At 42.5% G+C, this 17,648-nt stretch overlaps 1 protein-coding gene across 2 annotated transcripts; it reads right to left on the reverse strand.

The window, feature by feature from the left end:
- Window positions 1–667: 667 nt before the first annotated feature.
- frg1 (FSHD region gene 1) lies at window positions 668–6,755 on the reverse strand. 2 transcript variants are annotated; one of them, XR_014741037.1, is made up of 10 exons: window positions 6,635–6,755; window positions 6,348–6,415; window positions 6,106–6,228; window positions 3,611–3,668; window positions 3,285–3,399; window positions 2,926–3,030; window positions 2,614–2,705; window positions 2,213–2,294; window positions 962–1,072; window positions 826–848 (listed from the first exon to the last, which is right to left on the reverse strand). XR_014741037.1 is itself a non-coding variant. In XM_084687895.1 (9 exons), the coding sequence occupies exons 1-9, from the start codon at window positions 6,691–6,693 to the stop codon at window positions 812–814; spliced, it is 768 nt and encodes a 255-aa protein (XP_084544021.1). In that variant the 5' UTR covers window positions 6,694–6,753; the 3' UTR covers window positions 668–811. The 2 variants fall into 2 exon arrangements, 1 of the variants encoding a protein (XP_084544021.1); XM_084687895.1 differs by lacking the exon at window positions 2,213–2,294 and having other exon boundaries at window positions 668–848; window positions 6,635–6,753.
- Window positions 6,756–17,648: the final 10,893 nt, after the last annotated feature.

A 17,648-nucleotide genomic window follows, 5' to 3' on the forward strand; every position in this document is an offset into this window, starting at 1 on the left:
CCCCTTCATATATCTCGGACCTTTTAAAATTGCACGCACCCATTAGGTCACTGAGGTCTGCGGACAAGCTTCTTTTATACACTCCCCGATCACGCTGTGTACGCACAGGTGATAGGGCCTTTGCAGTTGCTGGTCCTAAGCTGTGGAATCAACTTCCCCTATCTATTAGGCAGGCTCCTTCATTGTCTGTTTTTAAATCCAGGCTTAAGACCCACCTTTATGTTCTGGCGTTTCCCACCACTTGACTTGTGCTGTTACTTGTTTTCTGTTGTTGACTTTGTTTTTTGTTTCATGTGTTTTTTATAGTGTTTAAAAAAAAAAGTATTTTGATTCTGTTTTTGTGCTTTTGTTCAGCACCTTGGTCAGCCTTGCTGTGTTTTGAGTTTTGAAATACAATTTACTTACTTAAGATCTGTCTGGTCAGAGCGCCTAATTATTTATCCACTATCAATTAAACATAACAGATGAATTTGTGTCCCCATGTCATTCATAATGTAACTGTTTTTGTTGAAATAAGCTATGCTGAGTTGCTGTGTAATAATATGTAAAAACACTTCTGCAGTTTATTGTTTAGATGAGATGGTAAAAAGTCAGTATACCATTACAACCAAGGTGTATTACATGGCCCAAGTTACATACTCAGAAATAGAGGGGAAGGAGCACTGAGTACTTTTGACCAAATAGGATTTATTCATAATGTATATAAATGTTCTGTCTGACATTAAAACATTAAAAAAGAAAAGAAGCAAACAAATTAATTAATGCAAATAGGAAATTTGAAGACGTTGATCATCCAGGTAGTTATGAATGTTCACTTGCAGTATCTGTCGGCTTTCATTTTGGCTCTCCTGTGGACAACGAAATAGACTTTCATTCATAGGATTGGCAAGGCCTGTCCCTCAAATTAATATACATGTCATGTTTAACTAACGCAAACCAACACATTGGTAGTGTTTCTTACCTGTCTAACAAAGATTCGTGAAATTTCCCATCTGTTCTTGCTTTCTTCAGTGTGACGCTATCCTCCTCATTTACCCTCAGTCGACGATCCTGGAAGCTCTGAAACTTTTTTCTGTAAATCAAAATACCGCATTTTTTTGTGTCAATGGGACATCCACTGTAAGTGGTACATTTACATTTATGCATTTAGCGGACACTTTTATCCAAAGCAACTTCCAAGAGAGAGCTTTACAAAAAAGTGCATAGGTCACTGATCATAACAACGAGATAGCCCTAAACATTGCGAGCAGCCAAAACATGAAGCATACATTATGAAAACCAAATGAGTGCCAAAGGGAAGAACCATAAGAGCATGCAGTTAAAGGAGTTACAATTAAACAACACAAAACTCAAAAAGTGCAAGTGTACCTGTAAAAAAACAATCAACACATTCATGGTACACATTCATCTCTGGCACACGCAACCAACCAACCATGGACTTGCAAAACAGACTAACCAACCTTCACACAAGCAGAGACTTACAAACAACACACTCACTGAAAAAAATACACACTTAGAAATACAAGCCTGTGTGCAGACTTCAAACTGAGGAATTGCCAACTCGGAGACCTACTTCTGCATCACTCTTATAACATACCCCCTATTATTCAGCTAGAATGAGTTCATAATGACTTTGCCGAGCTTGGCACTCTCAGTGACTGAACATGAACCTGACTTATCACTGCAGAACACAGCTTCATCAATAACAAATGTGTCTGGGAGAACGCATGCTATTTTGAGCTTATTTCCATCGCAATAAACAACCTGAATGGTGAATGAACTCCGAGCGCAACGTGGCTATGGACAAACAAGTGATTTTATCAGGCACTTTAACAGCATTTAGGGTGGAGTTAGCACTAGGTATTCTGGCAGTGCTTTATGATTCTAAAACAGCACTCGGTTCCGCAAGAACATTCTGGATGCTGAGCACTAGATCAAGGCATGGGCTCAAGGGCAGCTGTTATCATCATGTCAATGTGATGACTCAATTTCCCTGCTGTTCAACCCACCCCTCTGAAAAATACAATGAAGAAAAAGTGGAGTAGGAGAGAAAAAAAAAGAAAAAAAAAAAGAAGACACAAGCGAGCCTCACATGTAAATGGCTGGGAGTGTAATGGAGCTGAAAAGGCCACAGGCGGCGTCTTGCTTTTTGGAGGGTGGGGAGGTCACCCACCTTCCCATATTACTCCCACAACATCAATTCCTTCCTTGCCTGTAACATGCCCTGGATTGATGGGGTGACAGACTTATTGCCCCGTTCCCGCTCCGCCTCCGTGTCTGGGCTGGTCATTTAGCTGTCAGATTTGTGGAGCAGGGAGGTTACCAGGCCGTTGGGATGAAAACGGCTGTCAAGACTACTAAAGGTCACCCGGCACCTACCTCCTCTCCTCAACACAAAATGCCACAACAACCGTAGTGTATTTTAACACTGGAAATTGTAACTAAATGTATGTCTTTCCAACATACATTTTCTGATGATAATATTGAAGCTTGAGAGACATAAGTGTGCACACACATCAGTCATCAGAGGTACTACAGAGGGTATGGGTCTACAACCCAGCTTAAGGTTCAACACCTTTCAGAGCCAGGGAGAGAACGTCGGAGTTTACGTACACATAATTGATCTCACAGTTCTTCACGTTGCCCCGGTCTTCATCTGCGATGTCGTCGTTATGCTTGACCTCCCTCTCCGCGCATGAACGGATCTGTTTTAGTATCCAGATGGAGAGAAAGAGAGATAGAGAGAGGGAAGTAACAGCGAGGAAGAGAGGACCAGAGAGAGAAACAGACAGAAACGGAGAAAGACAAACAGAAAAAAGGACGGTATTTATTCCAGAACCCTTTCCAAATAATTTGTCTTTGTGTGAGGGGAAGTGAGTGTGTGTGTGTATCAGGGTGTGAACCAACACAATATGAACCCCTCACCTTTACCATCTCCTCCTCCCCTGCCATCTTGCTCTTGGCTTCAATGTCGCCACTCTCGCTGTAGGAGATGAAACAGCTATTGGCAGCCATGAGAGCCATTTTACCCTGGAAAAAAGGAGGAAAAGACAAGGACAGAGAAGAAATGATGAGTACATAACATGCCAAAATTCCACTGACAGTAAACATCTGCATATCCTGTGTGTGCTAGGATGAAGACAAACATTGAACTCTAGATGCATCTCAGAAAGAGCATCCTGTGAGGGAAATGTTCATTTAAAAACATCCTGTCTCCTGGTCTCTATAATGACTTCTTGGGAAAGGACCAAAATTTTAATGAACAGCAAGTTTGTACGACTCACATCCTGGAAGACTGGCTCCCACTGTTCCCTGGAGCCAATGGCGTCTGAGCGCCCCACCACCACGCCATCAGAGTTTATGCCCAGGTACTTGCCATAGCCAGACTTCAGGGCAACCCTGAGATAAACAAGACAAACAGTTATAATAGAACAAGATACTGTCAGGCAATTATTTCTCAATGCCTCAAAATCAAAGCCCTGTTGCTTGGCATTCAAACAATCCAGACTCAAACGCCGAATGAACAACTCTGCAGATTGCACATGGAAAAGAAGGGTATGGTTCAGAAGAGACTTTACATGGGCCTTGGTTAGTTCTCACTTTAACCTACCTCGAGTCTGACAGCTTGATGGCAGTGAACTGCTCTGGTGGGTCTGGTCCATCATCATCTGAAGCAAATTCAAAGACAATATATCCCTTTTAAGAGTCGCATATCAGGAGGATACTAATCTGACTGACGTTCTATTCAGAGGAGGTTGAAAGGGTTTCCCAATCAGGTCTCTTTTTTTATGTCTTCAGATTTGTATTTAATGAGGGACCTGGACGGAGAGATAAAAAAAAAAAACATCCTAGCGGCTGCTTTAGCATTCCGTGAGTCACCTTGTCTCATGGAAATGAACTTGAAAGAGAAAGCGGTCGCTGTGCTAAAACGGGTCACTTAATCTCCCATGTATTGAAAGGTATAATAATGATGTGTCATTTTTTCTGATTTGGACATCGTGCATAATTTCTTCACACAGTGGGCGTACCCTTGAGACTGTGGGCCTTCATGTCTTCCTAACAAGCGAGGGTGATTAATATCTTATAACCTCAGACTCATGATGCTGTTGAAAACAGATGCGCAGCCACACAAAGACAAAGCTCTCTAGGTAATTGCCAAACATGCTCGATCAATGCACAACTTGAATTCAAATGGCCTCCCCATCAAAAATTTACTTACGGGTAGGTTCTCACATGCAAAGTGGTGGTGGTTTATAACTTTTTCCCTTACAAGAAGAAAGCTAAAAGACCTTTCCCCTCTTTTTCAAGGGATGATTGAACCCCTCACTGTAGTCCATACAAAGATTTCCCAGAAAGGATGAATTGTATCTCCCTTTGTCTCTGTGGAGCTTACTCTATCCCTCTCTCATCTCTCTTCAAGCCTGTGGGTATGCAGAGGAGGAGAGGGACGACTAGGGAATGGAGATATTTCAACTTACCAGACTTTTTCCACTGTCTCTCGGTCAAATAGTGAACTGGATGAATTCCAAGTGCAGAGATTCCATACCCTTTTATTAAAATCTTTGGACATTACTTCTTGCCTGAAGGCAGAGAATCAGGTGGAAACTACTGTGCTTGTCATAAACACAACCCCAATTGGCCTTTCCTGCTATTCTTTGGAATTGAAAGCCATTGCAGGACCATGGCCAGACATGAGACTCGGTTGATCAATCCCTCTGCACCTATTATGTGCCCCCATCATAAGTGAGAAGGACAAGAGAAAGAGGCAGACAGAGTCAGGCAGATTCAGAGAGGGAAAAAAGAAAAATAGGGAAAGAATGGAAGAGGTAAACAGAGAGAGGGAGACCAAAGAAAGAGAAAACCAGAACTGACAAGCCTAGCCGCCTTCTCTCTCGTGGCCACAGCCTCTGCATTCTGAAACAGAGAGGCACTGTGCGGTAACTCACAAGTAAGAGAAGCCGACTGTGCTCCTCTGCTGTGGAATAGACACCATTAATCACCCTGGTCTGTAGGCTTCAATTGATGATCTTAAATAACATGCCTCAGAGGTCAAAGAATAGATTAAGGGCAGGAGCAATGAGTTGTGTGTGTGTGTGTTATCTGGAAAGCATAGCAGGCATGTATTGCTAATGGATTTAGGAACAATAGTGTCTTATAGAGTCCACTTTTTTTCCCAATACTCACTCTGATAGAATGTCATTCCATATTGATTTTGAGGAGCACCAACAAATAGCCTGCCACTTAGTACAAAATGTGTTTTATTTTTAAAAGTGTGCAATGCACCTCAATGCCGTGGTCATAGAACAGCAGCAAATGTAGTCGGAATAAACATTTGTGGAGGCAATTATTATTTTTTTGATTCTTCCTTCAAAAATTAATGAACAGTAAAAGATTGCTTCCATTTTGCCAGACTAGGCACCCTAACAGAACATGACGTCCATTACTGCTCAATTATTTTCCTTCCCCAGCATGGGGATATCAGGAAACGGGCCCCCCAGAGAGCCTCTTCTATTCTTCTCTTAGAATTATTAATTCTTAACAATTACTGGCTCCATTTACTGTGCAATTAAAGGAGGCTTACTGAATCTGTGGCAGTAATTTCTACTGACTCAGGCCTGGCTCAGTATGACATTTTCTCAAAGAGAATACAGTAAGAATTTAGAAGCCTCTGAGGCATCACTTAAGGCCCATTTCCCTTGCCTGTTTGAATAGCAGGGGTTAGACAAAGTGGAATTATTGAAACCTTTAAGGGCTCATTTCGAAACTCCAAGTGTACAATAATTGTGAAGTTAGTTTGAGTTTCCATACAAGCAGTAAAAACGTTTGATCATGCATAATATTGTAGAATGTAACTTTCTTGCACTGTATCCTGGGGTGGACACATGGAGACATTGACAACGACTTTGGTCTTTCAATTATGCAAAAAGCACCTGTATTGAGTATTTTACTGTAAATATTTCACACTTAAATTTGTTTAGAATTTGTTCATAGAACTATGACCTGCTGTCTTTACGAATGTACGTTGTCGTGAAGCTCACGTAATAAGGAGTGATGTACATTACACAGTTGCAAGCACAGTCCACATCACGTGGTCTATTCCTTTACCTTTGTGTGGAGCGCCAACAGTGAACAGGCCAGTGTCCAGGGCATGGATGTAGGAATGACTGTGCATCTCTATAGCAACAGTTCCTGAGATTTCTCCAAAGCTGCTGACGCACCACCATCCACCTGTAGGTGTAAGTATAGGTGATAAAGATGTACCGTAAAAAAAACCTCGCCTCGACATTTCATATCTGGCTGTAGAACGGGGGAATGTCCCAGTTAACACAGGCGAATCGGCCACATACCAACAATGTCAACTTTCCCTTCTCCATCTTCTCTTTTCCTTTTCTTGTCTTTATTCTTTTTCTTTTTTCTGCATGGAAGACATGTACGCGCGCGCGCACACACGCACGCATAACACACAAACATTAGCTCTAAAATATACGCTCCTCGCTAGTTATGCATTCTGTGTGAAAGGATGACTTTAACCACGATAGCTACTGTATGTAGCTATCTAGGTAGCCTGCATGCTAAAAAAAAAACTCTCAAAAAATGTTTTGCATCTGGGTCTCTACTTTTATAAATTACTCACCCTTTGTTCTGACCCTTCAATACGAGTTTAGTAGATTTTACATGCGAATATTCAGCCATTTCTTCAGCCTTTAGCTAGCACACACAAACCAGCACTACAACAACATCCGTAAGTACGGTGGCCGTGAGGTTCCAATTCATTTCAAACTAGAACAGCGTCACCCTCTGGTGATCCTGCCATAAATGTACCTATGTAGCCTACACATTGGCATGAACGTAAAAACATCCATATATCCTACGGAGCCTACATAGGCATAGTCCTCATAAAGTTAATGCGTAAAACATGAAACGTGGAATAAGATATGTAAACGTACAAACTCTCATTTGTATTGTTGTTGAGTTTGTTCAACTGTGGTTGAGTGAGTCACTGATGGTTGTGTGAGGGAAATTCACACAACATTCACACAAACCCTACACGCACATTTGCACGCATGCACACACCCACACACCCACACACCCACACACACACACACACACACACACACACACACACACACACACACACACACACTAACTCCCCCAAACCATACTGGCAGTGTAGGAGTGAGTGACTGTCTCCTGGCCTTCCTTCTTGCTAGTCTGGCTCGTATCTCAGTAGACTGTGGGTCTGCAGTCTCTGACCAGCCGACTACAGTAAATTATAGCCCAGACCTTATTGGCTCTGTGTCGTATTCCTTCATGCAAGGATTGTGGGTATGAGCACAGTGTGCACATGCATGTGTACACACAGACTGCTTAGACCTTCTCACACACACACAAACACATTATGAATTTATATAAACATACTGATAATTCTCACTCCCTTTTTTTCTCTTTTGCACACATTCCTCTTTCGGTCTCTTGAAGCTAACCACATGAACCTGAGAGGGGAAGGTGACAGGGGCATGCTCAAAATAATGTTTATGCTAATGACACCCTATTATAGAGCAATGGCCCAATCAGGTAGAAAATGGCGGGAGGTAATAAATCATTGGCTGACATTGTCAGGAAGTCAACTAAATGCGACAGAAAGCTGTGTGACCTGCCCTTCGTCAAAACATTATGCTAGATAGAGCTCTACCTCCACACTGCACCAAGAACCACACAAAAAAGGGCTGACATGGTTCACTGAAGTCATCAGAAAAACTTCCAGTAAAGAGGTAAGGGTATTCTGGAAGATCGGTTGGCTGGCTGACTTAAGTGTCCACATGATGCTTGGAGATGATGAAGACATTTGCTTTGAAGTTTGTGCATCTAACCATATACAGTTTGAGTCTGGGGAGTGAGTAGCATTCTCAATTGCCAATCCCTACTTCATCTGCAAACACATTGTTAACATTATTTTACATTTTGGCTGATTCAGCACTACTTAAATAAGTATCCAATTTCGGATCAGTTTTTTTATGTATAATGTTTACAAAAAAATCTTTCTCAAAGGAATACAGTTAAAAGAAGCAGAGTAGAATCCACGCTGATATGTGACCTTCTGTCCTTGTTAAAATGCCTTTTGTCTAATAACTCCCTGTACCCCATTAGTTGCCTCTTAACTGTGAAGAAGAGCATTTATCTTCCATTATGTGTGGCTGAAACTCAAAACGATGGAGAGAAAACTCTCTTTATCTCCATTCACAAGACTTGAATATGAACAACACTGCAGCTCAAATATGTAAAGATGTCCCACACTCTCTTTCCTACTACCTCTCTTTCTATCCTCCCCCCATCTCGCTACCTCTTTTGATATCTCTCAATGCGGGGTCACTCAAACTCAATTGGGTAAGACTCGAGTGATGTGGGGCTAAGTCATGACAGCACTGAGCAGGTGTCTCTTCTTCAGTGACAGCGCACAGCGCTGAGGCCCTGTAGCCCTACTCTCACTTTGTCAATGTCACAGAGGGCCAAACGCATAGCATTCATGTAAGTTCTCAAACGGGTGGGGGTCTTTGAAATAGGAGATATCAGAGAGACCAAGACCGATTCGATAACCTAACATTTAGGAGGCAGTCTCATAGGAGGCCCTCTGGTTAAAAATGACATAATGATGTCATTTCTTCCCACGTTTTAAAAGGGTGAGGTTTAAAGGAGACGTTAGTCTAATTGACGAACGTGTAAGACAGGTGGGTATTTCTTGTTGTGGAAAGGTGATAGTTTTAGTTTTCCCCCCAAAATATTTTGAGTCAACTGAAAGCAGAGTGAAGTAAGTACAATTTGAATACATGCAAGTGTCAGGGTGTCAGGGTGTTGGACACAATGCTGGTGTGACTAATGTCCTCAACCCTCCTGTTACTCATACAGTTTAGAAATGGATTAACTGTGAAAACAGTGTTTTTCAGGTGAGTACTTTTCACATAGTGGATTGGTCTCTGGTAATACTCAGCTTCATGGGGCTCTGAGTTTAGAAATTGGCTACAGTCTTAAGTAAAACATTTTTTTTTTGCAATTTTGCAGGAATATACGGCTGAGAGGAGTTGAGCGAATGGATAAACACCCATGAAATACCCTTTCAGTGCCTAGTTTGAGGTAACAGACAAGCTTTCCTGTTCCAGTTCACCAAAGAGAGGAGAGAGGAGGGACATAGAGGAGAGGGGCTTACTCACACCTCCTGGTGAGGAAACACAGGCCCTGGCCTGAAGGGTTTCATTTGGTTGTAACAAAGAGTAAATAAAGGTGTGTAAAGGTGCGTATAGGTAGGGGACTACATGTGCTTACCGGGCATACAATCCTCACCAAAGCATTTCTGCCTATTTTCAAAGCGAGACATGATAAAGAAATATGTTATTGTTGATCAATCTACTACTACTGGATAGTAGAGGTACATCAACTATCATTTTAACTTTTAGTTTTGGAGAAATTAAAATATGTGAAATAATGGGTTTTCAATGTTCTGCCATGCCATATAATGTTCATTGGTAGGGTTAAATATACAGCCGGTCCTCTGTAATTACAAACTCTCAGCGGTGATGAAACTAGTCATTTTGGTGCCCAATGAAAATAAAAAAAATTGAAAACCTCCCGGCTTGTGTTTTATCTGTTTAGGGAAAATGATACTGCAGTGGACCTGCTGCATGTGCTCTGAGTCTGAAGACAATCATTCAGTGGGCATCTTCCAATCACAGATGGAAAGCTGTATGAGGCATTAAATCATTATAATTTTCATATCTTACCGTATGGATGCACAGACTCTGGCTCTTACCAAATTGTTCTCAGTGTGGCCCTCACACCTGCATGCATAAACACACACACAAACACACACACCTCCTGTCTCAAAGGCAGCTGCATGCTGGGAGAGTCTCTGCTCACTGTTGGCACACACTTACATTTCCGCATCACGGCACCTCGGCTCCCTCGCCCGCTCCTTCTGTCACTTTCTGCACCTCCTTTCATGCCCCTTCCATCTTTTTCCTATAACCCTGTACTGTTCCTTCAGTGCCCATCCTTTCACAGACCTTGAAGCTTCATCACTCCATCACTGCTGACTGTTAAAAGAGACACATTTGTCTCTCAAATGAGGCCTAACCTGCAGATTGGGCAAAGTTGTTTTACAGCAGGAATGACTCATCGTCTCCTGGACTTCCACATGCAGCCACTGGGGGGCGTAATGCACTCATGGATGTCCATCATGGTCTTAGGCACATCCACATTGGTCTGCACGACAACACATCCTGTCATGTCTGTGTGCCAATTCTAGTTTTAGGAGGTAATTCGAAATAAATAAATTAAACAGTTTTGAGTGCTTTTTTTGTAGGTCAGACAACCTGAGGAGATTGGATAACGTTAGTTTACCGGTAACTTGAATTGGTAGAAGAGGGTTTTAAAGTTTTATTTTTTTAATTTTCAACTCTTGCTGGGTTTTATAAATCTACTTCCTAATGCACATACAAGAGAGTCTGTTTCCGAAGACACAAATGTTATGTGGCACTGTCTTAAATTCTACTTAGAATCATCTCCCAAACCCATGTCCAGTGTTGGATAGACAGAACCACAGGTGCATTTGTCGAGCAGGATGACTTGTTTTTGTGCAATCTGTGTATTCCAGTGCCTAAAATGTTCTCCTTTTCCATATCGTCAAACATAATGTTCAAGCTGTTTGTCCCATTACGCAGTTGCAGAACAGCATTCAGGCTAAGATGTTTCTCCCAGAGTGAAGGCAAGGTTGAATAATTTAAAATCCTGTATATTTTTAAACCATTCCATACATTTATAATGCATTGAGATGTGAATCATATTCCAGCTGCCACAAGACTGGCATACTGCTAATCCTTCAGTGTCTACCTCCACCCATGGGCACACACACGTTCATAAACATTTGGTTTATTCTCATTCAGCAGACTCTTGTATCCTAAGTGACGTATGAATGGTGAAAATCGAAAGTACTGTAGGAGATAAAAGATCAGAAGTGTATTCTTCAATATCTTGATGGACAGAGTGAAGTCGGTGTTTACTCTCCACATTGCAAAGAACACACACACCTACACACAAACATATCCTTCTGCTGTTCTCACTGTTTCTGTCTCTCGAAAGCACACACACTTCTGGAGTGAGAGATGCCCTGGAATGTGACGGGCTCCCACAGAGGGAGATTAGCTCCTGCTCTCTTTGTTTCTCACTGGTTCTCTACTTTCTTGATGCTCTCATCTGCGATTGCCGTAGGCTACTTTAAGTCATATCACCGCAACAATGGAACGTTCCAGCAGGAGCCCATCGTTAACAGACGCATCCGACTCAATGAAGAAGAAGGTGACAGTGTATGTGTAAAGACTGATCCTTACTATGGAGAGGAAAAGAGTGTCAACTTAAAAAAAAATAAAGATAAGAGGGAAAATTGGAAATCTGTACTCGAGGATGAAAGAGAGGAGTAGGATGAGGGAATAGGACGAGGGAAAGGAAGTTGGAAAGTGGAGCATAATCTCTCTGAATTATAAATGCTCCAAACAAAGCCACGGAGAGCGATGTGAGAAGGGAGGGTAATTGTGGGAGAGAGATTCAACCTGACATAATAGGGAGTCAGCTGAAATCAGTGCCTTCAATGTTAAGCGGTGTGTACTTTATGCCTTGTAGCTGCTTAAATCCTTCCTGTGGCGCGTTTATACGCAGCAAAGATATACTGCATAATGAGGATGAACTAAACAGTGAAAACAATGAAAGTTTATAAAGGTCAGGGTTGGAAACAAGTGTTACGAATGTTCAAAGAAAACTCAGTAAAAGGATAGTTTAGTGAGATGAAGGAAAGTAGCCCTCGTAAGATACTTATTAACAGTGTGTTAATAAAACGACGTAAGTGTTAAAAATATTTGTAAGGGCAAGAGTTAATATGTCTGAGACACGTTTATTAACATGTTTATTAACATTAATATGTGTTAATATGACTAATTTAGAAAGGCCTTATTACATAACTAACACTTATTACTAGCACCTGGTATAAGGAGATAAGAAGTTTTACCAAAAGCATAATTATAATTGGATGAATTGTCTCGTCCAGTCCAGTTACTGTATCAGGATCACGCATACAGACACGTGGTGATTCTTACTGAAGTTCAGCTGCTGTGCATATGTGTGAGTGTTCTTTAGGTTTGTCATTGCAATCGGCAGGTCCTCCTCCCAGAGCACACACACGTAATGTCCCGGACTCTGTTTGTTGAGGAGGTGCAGTTTCCTGGGGCCATGAGACCATGGGATTTTACATAGAGATGCACAGGCTCAGGCTCTAAGAAACACACCAGGACATTAGCATAAAGGATTAGGCTCAAAATATTCTCAATATGTCTCCTTCACCATCCTAAAACAGCTAAGTCCAACTGTAGTCTCTGAAGTTGAATGCTCTGTGTGATTCTCAACCAGTGGTACTCAGCAAACGCATACTGGGTCATATTGGCCAACAAAGTGTATCTTTCCAGTCCCCTCTTAAACCCTAATCCCATGGAAATTGTGTCGGGATTATACACAAAAGACGCATTTCGGACATGGATTAGCATGTCTGGATTAGCAAAACCATGTAATGGAGGCTCTCAGAGAAGCACCATCTTGTTCTGACACATTAAAACGATGCACGCCTCTTTTTCTTTTTTAAATCAACACACATTACTCATCTTCAAGTCTGGGCACCCAGATAATTTCTTGGAGGCATTTTTTTCCCCCTTTGCTGGCATATCAGAGAGAGACAGATGTGTGAGTCTCGAGTCTCAATAATCAGCCGCACAGGCAGATCTTTGCGCTTGACAGTGGGCTCTAATCAACAGAGAGCGGGATCAAATATGTCCTCCATTTGCATTTTAGACATCTTCAAAAAGAAGCAAGAGAGATATAGTGGATCTGCATTGTTGAGGCCCTTTCGCTTCTTTTCCACACATCATTGATGCATCACCCTCTGTACAGTCTGTTACACATGCATTAACAAAACGCGTTGTAAATGCGAGACTACTCTGTCATATTACATTTCCCTCAGCTCTAACGGCTTCTGTTCTGTTTACCATCTGTCTGTTTCTTCTAACCTTTTCTTTGTGTAAAAACCAACACCAAATGCACATCCTGTGGCGTTCATGTATAATGGATTGACACACAGATTTGCTTATCTAAGAGGAGCCATATCTCCTCTCCGATTTGGGGAGTTTAGGGAATGCCCCTGGGCCGCCACGCTGCTTCTTAATCCCCAGATCTGAGAGACAACACTTTGCTCCAGGGAGAGAGACTCAAGAGGCTAAAGGTGTTAAACTCTCAAGAATGTTCTCCCTCGTGTCACATAGTGGAGGAGGACTCGGAACATGGCCACTCCTGATCCAGGTGAATGCTACTCGATCACCATCAAACCAAGCTATTCTTTGATGACAAAACTGTATACAAAAATGCAACCATTATACAACCAACATGTTTCTGCCTAAATATTTAATAAAGATGAGTTTGTTCGTATTACCCCGACTCGGCACAAAACAAGGGATGGAGGTATTTTGATTTGCGTGTGCTAGAGGGTTCAAGTCCTAGCATATGACCCAGCACTGGAAATCACAGTTGGGACAGAGACACAAATCAGTGGAGCAGTGAGGAGATGGTGGCATTCATCAATGATAGATGGAACTCAGTCCCAGCAGCACTCTGGCTGAGGAGACTCAGTACAGCATGGAAATACTGAGTACAGTACACACACACACACACACACAGACACACACACACACACAGACAGACATACGCATGCATGCACATGCACGCACATGTGCACCATACATACATACACGCTTCAGTTCATCTGTTCTTATATTAAAAAAAATGACATTTTTGCCAGAACTCAATCAGAGAAAGTCTCCACTCATTGAGTGGCATGAGGTCAACTATCCCATCACAAACACCAGCTTAGAGATTACAGCCAATGTGACAAACTGGATCATCGAATTGTGTCAAAAGGCAAGACCCTCCTTATACTGGCATCTCTTTACCTTAAAGAATGGGGTTTTAATGGTACCCTCCGGGATGCAAAAAACCCACAATATCTCATCCCCATGTGAGAGCACCACTTCACCCCTACTGAGAACATAGGTTTACAATGGATTGTTCCGAGACACAAACAAAGGTTCAAAATCTCTTTCCTTCTCAGGGAAGAGAAGTTGAGCTGCTGCCACAGAGCACCAGAAGAGCCCTGGGTCATTTTAAACAAATCAATTCTTGTCTCCTGGCTCCATAAACACACCAGGCTATGAATATTCTGAGCAGGTTCTGAGCAGCGGTTGGTGGAGACCTTGCTCAGAGGACACCCAGAGGGCCAGACAGAGCCAATGAAAACCCGTTGTGTGGGTCAGCGGTCATTGTGATGCAAGTGCACATTTCTCATTAACATCTACTGTGACCTGACAGCATGACACTCTGGCTTCATGGTGAGGTGACTCTGTCTGAAATCCCTGTCTGTTAGGACATTTTCAACTGCAGCAGCACTGTCTATTAGAAAACAAACAGAATCATATGGAATGAAGACCATAATGCCAAGATCACCCTATAGAGAACTGAAAACATGTTGCCTTTATTGAAAGTTAACTCAAAGGTCAGAGTCATAACTTTTAACTTTAAAGGGTAGAAAACTCTCTCCCCAACACACATAATCCCCTCCCGACAAATACATACACTCACTTTCTCTCACAGCCACTGTACAACTCCAGAGAGCATATGCCATGATTACTTCACAGATGTCCTGGGCATCTTCAAGTCTCCACCCCCTTGACAGCCCGAGTCAACAAACACACATGACTAGCTTGTCTCTATTCTCTAGATTAATTGGCAATCAGGCTCCAGATGTCTGCCTGCCTTCCTGCCTGCCTCTCATTCTGCCTCTTTACCTGCCTCTATCCCTCACCCCATCCGTCTACCCTTGTCTTTCCCCTCCAGTCCCCCATTTGTAACCTTTCAGGATGCTAATGACAAAGTTGAGAAATGAGGAATGAAAGAGAGAGAGAGAGTGGCAAGGTGAAAAGGAGGAAGAATATACAAACAGCCAGACTACAAGAATAGATAGAGAAATGAAAGAAGAGTGGTAAAAAGAATAAAGAGGGAGGTTGTTTGAAAAGAGCTGGGCAGTGGTAAAAAAGGCAAGGTTACATGGGTTACCTAAACATTACCCATTTAGCAGATGCTTTTATCCAAAGTGACATACAAATAGTCCACGTACACCACAGCAAATCAAGGATCAGAAGTGCACAATTATAACATCATTTCTGTGGTCAAGGAACGGTCTGTATTTACGTGGCATAGTATAAAGCAATCGCGTCTCAGCTACCAGGCATGGTGCAACAATATTCAATAATAACTCTCAACTACAGTGCAAAAATAACATTATTACACAGAACAGTGCAGCAAAAACATCTTACCTGAAGTGCAACATCACACAATTGTGGGTGCTGTCTCTTATACAACAGTGACACTAAAAGGATTTCAAATACAGCTTGTAGAGAAAAGACAAATTCCCAGGCATTACATGAGCAGTTATGAGAGCCAGCTAGTGGACCCATGTGCACAACACAACAAACTCAGGAGAGCAAGAGGGTTTACTGAAGGTTGGGGTGGTAGAGGGACGGCGGCCAGGCCGAAGGGGAGGGTGTGGGACCGGTTGGCAGGGTGGCTAGGCAGAATGGGCAGGCAGGTAGCGGGTCGGCAGGTAAATGGAAAGCAGACGGCGATTAGACGGTGAGCGCGTGGTTCAGGTTTGATGGTTCTTTGGAACACAGGAAAGAACAGAATTAGAACCCTCAGAAGACAAATAGCGCATTAAAGACGAGGGATAATGCCCGACGAGGTGTCCATTATCAGGAATGAATGGATGATGCGGAGGCTAGAACTGTCTGACGTGCAGCTGAGGCCACCATTGTGGATTGTAGTCCCGCATGACCTCAGCCACTGGAGGGGGACATATCTTCCATCCAGCACATAGCCCCTCGTGGTGTCACAGTCTCCAGTATCACCAAATCATTCCTGTGGTTCTAAAAAAGGGCTGAGCAAGGAAAACAAAATTGGCAGTGCTCGCTTATGAGTAATACTCTTTCCCTGAATGTTCCCCAAGCCTCTTCTCTACTTGCCTGTGTAATAAGACACAAAGCATAACCTCCAAAATAAAAGTGAATAACTAAACAGAGCTGCAAATCTCTTGTTAAGTATGTTTCAGTAAAACAATTAGACTGCCAAGATTTCTCAGTAGTTAGACTAGATCTAGGCTTCAGGTGCACATTCCTTTCTGTTCTGGAACAATGAACACCTATCAACTGGGAGTTTTTGTGTGTGTGTGTGTGTGTGTGTGAGGACCATGCACCTCAGCTGCTGGCTTATGTAAGGAGGTTGAGCATAAACGGCAGAGACTGAGAAGGGAGAGAAGGGTCAGCCTCTTTTCCAGACTGCCACTCAACTGTTCATACAGGAAAAATAAACTGCCGTGCTGGTAACACCAATGCAGCAGTCTCACCCTCTAGTTTAATTAGCCCTGATAATAACTTTTTTCTACCTACAGTGAGGCTAAAACTGGAGAAATCTTTACTCTGTGTCACACAGTACATTCCTATCATTCTCACTATGGGAACAAGTTTCTAACCTTATCTCATGATATTACAGGGAAGAGCTATATTGTGGGTCCCGCAGCCATAAGTCAGGCCTAGAGCTTGGTGTTTTTCCTGTTCAGATTACGTGCTTAGCGAAACTCCAGGTAGTACTCACTACCCTTTGTGTTTAATTTCGCAAATCAAAATATGGTCAGTTTGCAGATTGATGAGAGGTTTGCCCCAACATATAATTGCAGAGAGTTGACAGGATCTCCATCTATTCTGAGAGGTGGACACAGCCCACTCTGTCTGGCATACTGACTCCACACATTCATCTCTGACAAACAGCAGTGATGGACTTCAACTTATGCTCAACTTACCATGCCTCGAGCCACTCATCTGCCATCAATTGGCCCATCTGTCAATCAATCGGGTCATACTTTTTAACGTAAAGTTGTGGTGGGAGGTTTACAGTGATATTTATTGTTGTGGTTGTGAGTTGAATCCAGACCTGAATGTGACCTGGGACAGAGGAATATGGTCACTGATTTTACAGGGATATTCTCACTGTGTGTGTGTATCATGATGTTCCTAGTACCATGTTGGAATAGTAAGTTCATATTGGTACCGGAGTCATAAAACAAGGAGAACTGCTTTTCTCATGAGTGTCAGGAGAACCATAACATGAATTTCCATGACACTGCATGCTGAAAGTAGCTAATTGTAACGTGTCGTTTATTTACTTACATAGTTTACAATGAATGATAATATAAACATTATAATTCATGTACATTTGTTTGAATTGTATTACATGTGCTACTCATGTTAGAAAGCCTCTGTGTTCAGTAGGGTGGCATTTGACACAATGATTTCCAGGCATGAGGCCTAAATAGTTTTCTTGTTTACCTGTGATGGATGAAAATAGCTTGAGAGCGTGGCCGTCAAACCTCACCCCTCCAGGGCTGAGGAGCACCACAGCAGCCCCAGGGGGTTTATCTGAGCGACCTGTTCGGGTCACAGAGCGCTGGGAAGGTCACG

This window comes from Hypomesus nipponensis, chromosome 22, assembly GCF_054491055.1.
Source record: "Hypomesus nipponensis isolate SF chromosome 22, ASM5449105v1, whole genome shotgun sequence".
Taxonomy (NCBI): Eukaryota; Metazoa; Chordata; class Actinopteri; order Osmeriformes; family Osmeridae; genus Hypomesus; species Hypomesus nipponensis.

What these genes read in the sequence shown, in the direction of transcription:
- frg1 (XM_084687895.1), bottom strand. Translation starts at nt 6,693, where the DNA reads ATGGCTGAATATTCGCATGTAAAATCTACTAAACTCGTATTGAAGGGT. An exon ending in AGGGAAAGTTGACATTGTTG is followed by an intron (nt 6,229 to 6,347) that starts GTATGTGGCCGA and finishes TTACACCTACAG; the next exon opens with GTGGATGGTGGTGCGTCAGC. An exon ending in AACTGTGAGATCAATTATGT is followed by an intron (nt 1,073 to 2,613) that starts GTACGTAAACTC and finishes TTTGATTTACAG; the next exon opens with AAAAAAGTTTCAGAGCTTCC.